We start from the raw sequence: 9895 nt of genomic DNA on the forward strand, positions 1-9895 counted from the left end.
AAAAAAGCTTCTCACATTTTTGGATCACTAGCTGTAAATAATAACTCGTATCAATTTGCTTAGGCTACTCCGACAGAAGCAGTACCTTTTATTTTCAGTTAACACCTTCTTACAAAATGCATATAAAAAAGACATCAGTTGTATACTATAATTTACCAATATATCTTTTAAAATCTTTCTACTGGATTTTTTGTATGAATAATATGTTTATAGATCGATCAGTTACCACTCACGAAATTTTTACACTTAAGCAAATTGATATAGGAAACTGATTTTGTGAGAACATATTTGTGGAGTTCAACAGTTAATATATTGAACACTCTTGGAAATCCTTAAATTCATTCTTCCATGCTAATGATATAAGTGTTATTTTTATCTGGTTGCTAATTAAGTCAGAAAATACCAGAATGTTTCTCTTTTCATCCATCGTGTAAAATATTATTTTAATCTTACTACAAATCACACGAAATATTGTAATTTACATTTTACAACGGTTTCCACACTATTATTTTACAATTTTTATGTACACTTCTACTAATTTACTATTAATTATCAATAAATACATTCAAAATATTAAAAGTGTTTTTTAGTATACAACAATCTATGTTTATAATTTTAACAAAAATTAATATAAAAACAATTACAGAATTAAACGTTTTCGATCCGTAAAAAAAACGGTTCTTTGAAGACAAAATAAAAGTTTGAACTTATACGATTCTGAAATAGAGTTTATGCATTCAGGCAATTAACAAGTTTAATACACCATTGTTCTTTAAAATAACAAAAAATTTACTCCACCCTTTTGTTCAAATAGAATTGGATTATTAGTAGTTTCGTCGCAAATACGATATAGAATTTCAAAAATAGTATCACAATTAGTATTTTTTTTTTAAATTAAAGCATTAGATCTAGATTTTTTTCTATCGAAAAACGAAACAAGTTAATTTTTATCATCTAAGTAACGCGTGACTAGCATTTCTTCATTTACTTTCGACGTATAAATTTCTGGCATTTCCAAAAGTATAGAAGTATTTTTTTCTCATTAATTTCACTTCTTATATTTTCACGTATCAACATTAATTGTTGTTGCACCCGACTCTTCGGGTTCTGCTGGAATAGTTATACCGCCGGTATCTATATTTTCTTCTTCTTCTCTTGGAATTTTCAAGAAACAATGCATCGTTTCTTCATCTTCTTGTTCTATCGTCGAATTACTTTTCGTTCCATTTTCTCTTGTTGGCAGTGAACCTTCAAGATGTTTCGACGGTATTTGTATTGTGATCGTTTGTGATGTACCGTCTGCAGACGTTGAGGAAGACATTAAATTCGCTTCTAAAGTATCGCCAACTTTCGAGAAGGCTCCTAAACAACTATAAATCAATTGCGCCGCTGCGATGTTACCGGGAAAAACTTCGACATTCTCACCATCTAAAGGAAACAAGAATTAATGTCTGTGGATACAACTACATTTAACTTTGGATATTACCTTTTTTCTGCATGTTCGCTTTGATTAATCCTTTCTCATGATCCCGAACGTGTTGCATGTAACTTTCATTTTTTACAGTTTTAAATGGACACAAATCACAGGTGAATAAACCAGATAATAAAGGATGCCTGGATTTCAGATGATTTTTGTAACTACTACTTTGTATTGCGGTATAAGAACAATGAGGACATTTGTAAGGTCTGAAACCTGAAATAATTATTTGTATATGTAATGTATACGTATTGTGCGAGGGATACCCGTATTCAGCTAGCTACAGTGTTATGAAAGTATACCTGTGTGTTGCATGATATGACGACGCAACGTATTATGATCTCCTGTTTTATATTCACATAGGTCGCAGCTAAAGGGTTTGTCACCTGTATGTTGACGCAAATGCATTTGTAACATTGCTTTTCTAGCACTGGAATGTCCGCAAACATTGCAAACATATGGCCGCAATTTTGAATGCACTGCTTGAATGTGACTTTTCAGACATTTGGAGTTCGCGTAGGTCTTCCCACACATGTCGCATTTTTTTGAGGTATACCAACGTGTAACTTCTAGCGTCTTACGATCCAAGTGCATTACTCTATGATTACGCAATTGACTGGCTTGCTTGAAACATTTACCACATTCGGAACATTCGTACTCTCGTGTTTCACTGTGCACTCTCATGTGAGTCAACAGCTTCACCATTGTTGCACTTTTGTATGCTTTACATATTTTACAAGTAAACAGACCTATATCTAATGGAGAAATTTTTCTTTTAAACAGAAATATCTTTTAAAATCGTTATTTCTTTAAATATTGATACAAAATACTAACCAATTTGATGTTTTTTCCATAAATGTAAACTACATTGTCTCCATTTAGTAAATTTTAAGTCCCGACATACAGTACATTTAAACGCTGTACCACTTTGGGATTCCGTGTGACACAGAGCGTGTTGCTGCATTGTTTCTTCCGTAGCAAATTTGTAAGGGCATCCTCGATACGAACACCTTAAAAAACATTTGTTAGATAAGTATAGTGGCATTGTCTAAACTATTTAATGATTTACTTACTTTATATTTCTTTCCATTAATTCGATCATTTTTTTGTTGAGCATATACTCAGAACTTAAAGGTTTCTGAATTTTCACTTGGTGTTTTATATCATTATTTACAGCGCTCTGTCCAATACACTCGTCGAGTAAAGCAGAATCTTTCGAATCATCTGTTATATTTTCTTTGCCACCTTTATTAGAACCTGTATCTGTTAATTGATGATCCTAGAATATAACAATTATTAACGCTTAATTGTGTGAACCAAATTTTGTTACAGTAAAATGTTTTGCATAATTACATTTATCATATGTTCTTTACAATCTTCTATAGAGGGAAAACAATTGGAGCATTCTCCACACATATATAACAGTTTCACATCATCTGTATTTTTGAATTCTTCTTTTATCTAAAAACATATCCATTGAAGCATGGAGATATTGTATAAACGTAAAAAAAGAACCAGAAAACTTGAAAAACCTACTTCAACATCAACTTTTGGATTCACATGTGTTTTTTGAAAGTGCTGCAATAATTGTGTTTTGTCTTGGGTTGTGTAAGTACATATTTTACATTTGAATGCTGTTACAACTTCCACAAAATCATTAGCATTTACATTTTGCTTCTCCACAATGAAATTCTTTTCATTTTGTCCCATAACAACTTCATATTGTTCCTGAGATTGTTCATCAATATTTCTGATTACTAAATCTTCATTAGTAATGTACTGAGCTTCACAATTATCAACTCCTTTAGGTAATAAAACTGTTTTTTCTTGTTGTTCATTTTGGTCTATGACTTGACTGAAATCTAATTCCTGTAACTCTCCGTTTTGAAACGCATAAACTTGTCCATCTAGGCAAACTAAAGAAATCGATTCTTCCTCTTTTTCTGTTTGAGTTTCATCTGTAATATTAATTGCAGTTTGCTCTTCATTAGTAGATATGGTTTTTATTAAATCAATAGGTGAATCTGATACTGTTTGTAAAATATATCTAGTACCATTTATTTCATAACTTAGATATGAAGAATCTTCAATGCCTGTTTCTTCATTCATTATGATTGTAATATTTAGTTAACTCATATCTGTAGAACTGTTTCATATTCAAATTAATAGTGACATTTTGCCTGAAATGTAAATACATAAGTTTATCATGGTATTTCATAAATAATTTAAAAAAAAAAACAGAGAATTTCAATTTACTCTACTAAATAGACATTTTGAACACTGCTATGGATTGAATTTTAATGTGTTAATAATAAAACGCGATTTGTGTTGCCAATAATAATCTAAAATCGGAATCTCGTACAATTATTAAGTGTAAATACACATATATTTAAATAGAACGTTATGCTATGTGCCACTGAACTAAACAATCTCAATACCACTTCAGGTTAAACGTTACCTTCGCGACTGAGATATTTTATGAAGCATACCAATGATAAATATCTTTATAAAAGCTACGCAAGAGAAAAACCACTCGGAATCATATTTCAAAACGGCGGTATTCGTATAAATTAACGAAGAGGTTATCTTTAAGGTCGATCAGTAGCATGACTTAAAAAAGTAATTTTCTCGAACATTTTCTATGCAAACTCTTTACGTTTCCACTAACCGAAAGAGAATGCACAGCTATACACTGTCATCTTTTGGTGATCAAGCACAATCACAGATGTTCAAATTCGAAAATCATATTTAGCGAATGCAAACTCGCGCGTTGTAAGCGTCTGGTTCGAGATTTCAAACGACATTTTTAATTAAGAGAGAACTTCGAATGCTTAATACACAGCTAGAGATAAAGAGAATTTTACTTACGACCAAAAAATTTCAGTCAAGTGATGAATAAGAATACTGAAAAAATGACATAAACGTTACATTTTAACGCGTTATCCATGAGATCCGTGATATTCCACCATCTTGTGTCACGTGATACTATGAAATCTTCGCAATTCGCAAGGAACATCGAAATAAATAAAACGTAAATAAAAGAAATAGATGTGCAAATTTCGACGACTGGTTTCATTTGCATGTTCTATTGTACTTATAAGATAGAATTGCTGTAGGAATCCGGTATTTAATAACTGATATATCAACTTTATTGACATTTTTATTGTCAGTATGTGTATGTACTTGGAACTATGCGAACACAAATATTATAAAATATTATTTAAATACTCTGTACACAGATGGATGTTTACATAATTATAATAATCATAATCTTTAAACGCTTAAGTAGACGTAAATATTACACAGTTATGAAATAAAGATCAACTTACACTTTATACTAATTCTTCAATGAATGTACATTGGGTGTCTTTTCAGCATTTTGCCTAGCAATTTCAGGAAAGAATTGTGAATTATATTTTTGTTTGATAACAGGTTTAGAAGGAGTTTCTGGAGCCACTACTGGTACTGGATCTCCTCTTATTTTAGCCAACAATGCTTCTGCTCTTAATTTCTCGCTTTGTTCTCTCAATAATCTTTCTGCTCTTAACTTTGCTATGTCCATAGTTGGTTTTTCTCGATTTACAGTTTCTTTACTGTAGTGCTTATCTTTTTTATGCTTCTTCGATTTTTTATGTTTATGTTTCTTCGACGATCCACTTTTATGATCGTAATCGCTATCCTCCGATTCCTCTTTTACCCTTTTTATAGAAACCGATTTTGTTTTCAATGACTTCTCTCCAGAACCAGCTCCCATAATATTCAAATACTTTCTAATATCCTGTATTGGATCATCCAAAGCCTTCTTTTTCGGTTGTACTTCTATATTCTTTTCGGTGTCTGTAATTCTTCTAGGCAACTCCTCGTACCAATTCTTTTTGCCTGTCGCCTCGTTAGTATCTTGTCCAAGATAAGTAAGGTAACCGATTTGCTTTTCGTATTTTTCTTTCTCCTCTTTCTTCTCTTTCTCATGTTCTGCATTAGGCTTATTATAGTCAATTATTCCTTGCTCAAGATCAGCGAAGAAATTGACATGTTCCAATTTGGATGTAGATGCTTCTTCCGCTTTAGATGTATCCTCTCGTCCGTCATACTTTGATCTAGCTTTTTCTCTCAGAAAATCAATCCTCGCTTCGGTTTCCTGATACAAAAAAATAGCAATTAACGTACAAACGAATAATACAGATTTTTGCTTAACGTTGATTCGTGCTTACAGCTTTCTGAGCTCTTTCTTGTTTGATCCTCTCTTCTTCTGCAGCCTTTGCTTCATCTTTACGCACTCGAGCAATATTCTCTTTTGTACGTACATGCCACCTAAAAACAATATTTCCATAGAATATAATATTTTCGAGACTTATTATAGAAATATTTATACAGACAATTCAATCGTACCTTTTCTTTGGGAGAATGTTCATGTTTACTTAAATATAAGTGCTTCTTCTGCAAGATATGTACAAATTCTTTAATGTGAAACACGCACGGTTATGTGCATAAAATTTTGCTCGTCAAATTCTACTGGAAATGTTTGGTAAGTAGGTAAATTATTATTATTATTTATAAATAATCTAATTAAATGCAATCATATTGTGTGCAACAATCCTTAATTAGACATTTCATTCCGAATGTTTGACAAGTGCTTGTTATTTTATTATTTAGTGTAGTGGCAGCCATTCATAGTGCAGTTGTTGAACTGTGTTGAACGCTTCAAAACAGAGCGGCTTTTAGTACGACACGCTTTGCAAGATTTACAAAATTTCAAAAATTTTCTAAATATTTATTGTTTAAACATGTAAGTAATCACATATTATACTACAAATAACAGTTAACCCCATTAATCTTACATCAATACCAAACTTAATTTCGTTGAAATCATGATGTTTTGCACACCTAACCCCCTTTGATCCAATCATATATGTATTACATATCTAAATATTAAATATTGTTAAGACTTGATGTTTTTTATTGTTCAATGAAATCAATTGAATTGTCGTATAGTGTGGAAGTTTTTTTTTTTACTGTTATATTATAAAAATAATGGAATTATTCTTCACAGAGTATTAAATAAATTCACATCATGGCTGCGACAATGCCAATTAATCCAAAACCATTCTTAAATGGTTTGACTGGAAAACCTGTGATGGTTAAACTAAAATGGGGCCACGAATACAAAGGTTATCTGGTCTCTGTCGATGGGTATATGAATTTGCAATTGGCCAACACCGAGGAGCATATAGATGGAAATTGTACTGGCAATCTTGGCGAAGTTTTAATCAGGTGTAATAATGTTATGTACATACGAGGCGTGGAAGAAGAAGACGAAGAAGGAGAAATGAAAGATTAATCTTTAATTATACTTATAATTCAATTTAGGGTAATATATTTTATTCTTAAGTTAAGACGACAATGAAAATAAAAGTACAATGCTTTTCTAAACTTATTAGAATTTCTTTTTCGTCGATACTATATTCATGGCAGACTTAATTACATTTTGGAACATTTGTTATAATAGGTTTTGGTCTTGATCTAAACACCAATTTTTTCTTCACAAGAGCCTTTACAATATACTCGGTCTTTACTTGGGATTCGTCTGTCATTTTATCTGTTGCATTATCTTTCTTTTCCAAAATAGCAAACGGTTTTGGAAGCGCAACCTCTTTCCCATGTAATACGTGAATACCAATTATCAATATTGGTATGCCAGATTTTGAAAAGTGCAGATCTCCGATATATTTACTTATAATATCTGTAGAATCGAATTTTAAATCGCCTTGTAATTCAATGATTGCCCATTCTTCGAGGCTGCCCTCTCTGCAAAATCACAAAAAACTTCTTTATTATACGATATGTTAATTATTTTACCACCTAAATAAATGTAGAGACACCTTTTAATCGGTATGATCATGTTCCTTGTTTGGTGTTGTTTGGCGGCAAATGATGTTTCTATATATGTATAGAATATAGAAAGTTCATAGCGGTGCCTTTATAATTTAATGAGGTGGCGCCATCTAATGACGAATAACTACTGACCAGCAGCTTAATTAAGCTTTTCGCCACAGATACCGCTATAGGTCTTTCCTCACAAATTTAAAATGGTTCTTTTGATTTTTTTTCTTTTCAATATAAATATATATTATTTTTTTTTCCATTAATTACATTCCCAACACCTGCTAACAAGCTAGCGTATGACATTACTTCAGAAAAAATATTTAATGGTTGATTCAATATATGTTTTGTAGCTGATGTTTCTTACAAATATGTTTATGAACAAGGATTTCCTTAAAGTAGACACAAAGGGTATATTTAAAATGTTCTTATAATTATTTATATAAATACTTTGGATTTTGATAATTATAATTTGGTACAATTATTTTGTTTATATATAGTATGTATATATATAGTTACGCGATTTTAAGGAAGGAAACAATAAAATAAGGTGGATTATGCAATCGTGTCTGGTAATAAAATACAAGATAACATTCAATATCTGTATTTTATATATAATTTTACTTGCATGTCAAATAATACATCGATCCAAAAATGTCTTTTAAGTGATACTGATTTATAAAAGGTTCTTTTTAGCGACGATGCAAGTACAGTGATAGAAACGTAATTTATAGCTGTATTCGTAATTTATGTAGCTGTATGTATAGCTGTTTATGACTGGAATAATATTCATGCGAGAATGTTTCTTTTCTTTACTTACGTTTATACCTATGTGCATTTTATATGTTTACTGTAGATGTAGAAAGCATATATGTATATGTATATATATATATATATAGTATATTTTACTTCAAATATGAAAACAAGTTCATGGGGCTGTTGCATTGGTCCTGTGCTTTTATACATAATAGTGCAGAGGAACAATCCTTTTTGTTTAAAATGAACACCCCCACTTTCATCTAGCAACTCTAGGTAGATTACCTTATATGAGAAAGTGTCGTATACCGGACACACATTCTCTTCGTCCGTAACACGTATATCTGTATATGCATATGCGAGGATGTTTGTAACTGAGTGGTTATTACAATATAATCCCGCATGTACACGTGTAAGAATGTTTACATCTACCAGTTAGGTCCTAGCAGGACTTACATGTTTTTTTGTCATTACTATAAACATTTGATCTAAATATATTATTATAACATAGATGTTAGAGGAATCGGTTTCAAAGTATTAGCTGTTGATTGTCATTTAGAGGACTACATAGGGCCTTCTATCAAACTAATTTTCATTGTGAAATAATAAATGCTGCGTCCAAGACACAAAAGTGCCAATAAAAATGCACCTGAAATGCAATACATTTGTCTATACTTTATTCATAATTTTTTTAAAATTGGAAACCGTTTATAATACTTACCGACATAGACTACATAAATTCCACCACGAGTTCTAGCATACACATTTGTTCCAACCTGCAGAAAACATAGCAACAATTGAATCCGTTCCAGAGTGTAAAATTAATAATCGATAAAATTAGTAGTTTATTTGTTTCGAGTATTACTTCGAGAAGCTACTTACAGTCACAGCTATCGCAATTATTAATGCTATTATTCCAGCGATTAAGAATGCAATAGCTCGACCTCTAGCAAAGTCTGGACCAACAGAAGATATTTTTCGGCAATGTGGACATCGAGCCAATGCGTTAGTTAACGTGTTAAACTAAGGAGCAGAATGTACATTAAAATCCATATAAACGTTGTATTTACATAAGCTACTTACCAAAAATGTATCATGACAGTGAGCACAGCATACTCTACACATTCCAGGCAAACATAGAACAGGTGGTGTAATTGGACTTGGAGCGAGATTAATAATACGTTTACAATTTGGCCTTGGACATGCGATACGTTGTGAGGAGCTTTTACATATTAATAAACAATTACAGGGGCAACGGACATATTTCTTTCCAGGCGGTGCGTTCCTTATGGGCTACAAAAAATAATTAACGCAGTTAGTTTTGTATGTAGCTTTCGCAGGACAGGGAAAATTATTCTTGAACGTACGGTAGCTTCATTGCACTGACAACATTTGACAACGTGTTGATCTCTTTTACCAGATATATCTATCATCGCCTGACAAACTCTACATGTAACCATAGGCAGACAACCGCCAGGAAGTGATTCATACGGTGGAGGTAGTTCATCGGGACCAATTGGGGAGACTGTGTTAACAGTCACTTGGCTTTCATCTGGAAGATGTTATAAACAAGCAATCCGATTAAACAATTTAGTCAATACAGTCCGACTGAGAAGCTATTATTTACCTAGAAACTCACTGCTATGTGAACTGTAATTATCATATTCCTTTTTTAATAATGGCTGTCGCTCGCCCTCCTTGCGCTCTACCATGTTGAGCCGTTAATCGCCCAACAATTTATTTAAAGTGGTGTTTGACAGTACTCCCGGTGCTCCGATGACA

At 32.1% G+C, this 9895-nt stretch overlaps 5 protein-coding genes across 10 annotated transcripts; 1 reads left to right on the forward strand and 4 right to left on the reverse strand.

Moving 5' to 3' along the window:
• Window positions 1-54: 54 nt before the first annotated feature.
• On the reverse strand, window positions 55-4489 carry LOC143209783 (uncharacterized). 5 transcript variants are annotated; one of them, XM_076425925.1, is made up of 9 exons: window positions 4346-4489; window positions 3532-3657; window positions 3014-3435; window positions 2831-2938; window positions 2551-2756; window positions 2312-2487; window positions 1780-2232; window positions 1487-1693; window positions 55-1428 (listed from the first exon to the last, which is right to left on the reverse strand). In XM_076425925.1, exons 2-9 carry the CDS (start codon window positions 3584-3586, stop codon window positions 1064-1066), a joined length of 1992 nt encoding a protein of 663 aa, XP_076282040.1. In that variant the 5' UTR covers window positions 3587-3657; window positions 4346-4489; the 3' UTR covers window positions 55-1063. The 5 variants fall into 5 exon arrangements, with proteins under 5 accessions (XP_076282040.1, XP_076282042.1, XP_076282037.1 ...); XM_076425927.1 differs by lacking the exon at window positions 4346-4489 and adding an exon at window positions 4146-4299; XM_076425922.1 differs by having other exon boundaries at window positions 3014-3657.
• Window positions 4490-4621: 132 nt separating this feature from the next.
• Window positions 4622-6007, reverse strand: LOC143209788 (leukocyte receptor cluster member 1). Its single transcript, XM_076425935.1, has 3 exons — window positions 5867-6007; window positions 5689-5788; window positions 4622-5615 (listed from the first exon to the last, which is right to left on the reverse strand). Exons 1-3 carry the CDS (start codon window positions 5887-5889, stop codon window positions 4815-4817), a joined length of 924 nt encoding a protein of 307 aa, XP_076282050.1. The 5' UTR covers window positions 5890-6007; the 3' UTR covers window positions 4622-4814.
• Window positions 5545-6907, forward strand: Smf (small ribonucleoprotein particle protein SmF). Its single transcript, XM_076425952.1, has 3 exons — window positions 5545-6002; window positions 6131-6263; window positions 6528-6907. Exon 3 carries the CDS (start codon window positions 6549-6551, stop codon window positions 6813-6815), a length of 267 nt encoding a protein of 88 aa, XP_076282067.1. The 5' UTR covers window positions 5545-6002; window positions 6131-6263; window positions 6528-6548; the 3' UTR covers window positions 6816-6907.
• Window positions 6012-7821, reverse strand: LOC143209797 (chromosome transmission fidelity protein 8 homolog). Its single transcript, XM_076425950.1, has 2 exons — window positions 7357-7821; window positions 6012-7282 (listed from the first exon to the last, which is right to left on the reverse strand). Exons 1-2 carry the CDS (start codon window positions 7374-7376, stop codon window positions 6952-6954), a joined length of 351 nt encoding a protein of 116 aa, XP_076282065.1. The 5' UTR covers window positions 7377-7821; the 3' UTR covers window positions 6012-6951.
• Window positions 7822-7959: 138 nt separating this feature from the next.
• Window positions 7960-9894, reverse strand: LOC143209789 (type 1 phosphatidylinositol 4,5-bisphosphate 4-phosphatase). Of its 2 annotated transcripts, none has more exons than XM_076425937.1 (6): window positions 9753-9894; window positions 9481-9665; window positions 9197-9406; window positions 8996-9136; window positions 8835-8889; window positions 7960-8762 (listed from the first exon to the last, which is right to left on the reverse strand). In XM_076425937.1, exons 1-6 carry the CDS (start codon window positions 9823-9825, stop codon window positions 8677-8679), a joined length of 750 nt encoding a protein of 249 aa, XP_076282052.1. In that variant the 5' UTR covers window positions 9826-9894; the 3' UTR covers window positions 7960-8676. The 2 variants fall into 2 exon arrangements, with proteins under 2 accessions (XP_076282052.1, XP_076282051.1); XM_076425936.1 differs by having other exon boundaries at window positions 9741-9883.
• Between the last annotated feature and the right edge of the window lies 1 nt (window position 9895).

This window comes from Lasioglossum baleicum, chromosome 6 (genome assembly GCF_051020765.1).
Source record: "Lasioglossum baleicum chromosome 6, iyLasBale1, whole genome shotgun sequence".
In the NCBI taxonomy this organism is placed as follows: domain Eukaryota; kingdom Metazoa; phylum Arthropoda; class Insecta; order Hymenoptera; family Halictidae; genus Lasioglossum; species Lasioglossum baleicum.

What these genes read in the sequence shown, in the direction of transcription:
- LOC143209783 (XM_076425922.1), bottom strand. Translation starts at nt 3,586, where the DNA reads ATGAATGAAGAAACAGGCATTGAAGATTCTTCATATCTAAGTTATGAA. An exon ending in TTAATGGAAAGAAATATAAA is followed by an intron (nt 2,488 to 2,550) that starts GTAAGTAAATCA and finishes ATGTTTTTTAAG; the next exon opens with GTGTTCGTATCGAGGATGCC. An exon ending in ATGGAAAAAACATCAAATTG is followed by an intron (nt 2,233 to 2,311) that starts GTTAGTATTTTG and finishes TTTCTCCATTAG; the next exon opens with ATATAGGTCTGTTTACTTGT.
- LOC143209788 (XM_076425935.1), bottom strand. Translation starts at nt 5,889, where the DNA reads ATGAACATTCTCCCAAAGAAAAG. An exon ending in AACATTCTCCCAAAGAAAAG is followed by an intron (nt 5,789 to 5,866) that starts GTACGATTGAAT and finishes TATTGTTTTTAG; the next exon opens with GTGGCATGTACGTACAAAAG. An exon ending in AAGAAAGAGCTCAGAAAGCT is followed by an intron (nt 5,616 to 5,688) that starts GTAAGCACGAAT and finishes TTTTTGTATCAG; the next exon opens with GAAACCGAAGCGAGGATTGA.
- Smf (XM_076425952.1), top strand. Translation starts at nt 6,549, where the DNA reads ATGGCTGCGACAATGCCAATTAATCCAAAACCATTCTTAAATGGTTTG.
- LOC143209797 (XM_076425950.1), bottom strand. Translation starts at nt 7,376, where the DNA reads ATGATCATACCGATTAAAAG. An exon ending in ATGATCATACCGATTAAAAG is followed by an intron (nt 7,283 to 7,356) that starts GTGTCTCTACAT and finishes GTGATTTTGCAG; the next exon opens with AGAGGGCAGCCTCGAAGAAT.
- LOC143209789 (XM_076425936.1), bottom strand. Translation starts at nt 9,825, where the DNA reads ATGGTAGAGCGCAAGGAGGGCGAGCGACAGCCATTATTAAAAAAGGAA. An exon ending in ACTGTCATGATACATTTTTG is followed by an intron (nt 9,137 to 9,196) that starts GTAAGTAGCTTA and finishes TCTGCTCCTTAG; the next exon opens with TTTAACACGTTAACTAACGC. An exon ending in AATTTATGTAGTCTATGTCG is followed by an intron (nt 8,763 to 8,834) that starts GTAAGTATTATA and finishes ATTGCATTTCAG; the next exon opens with GTGCATTTTTATTGGCACTT.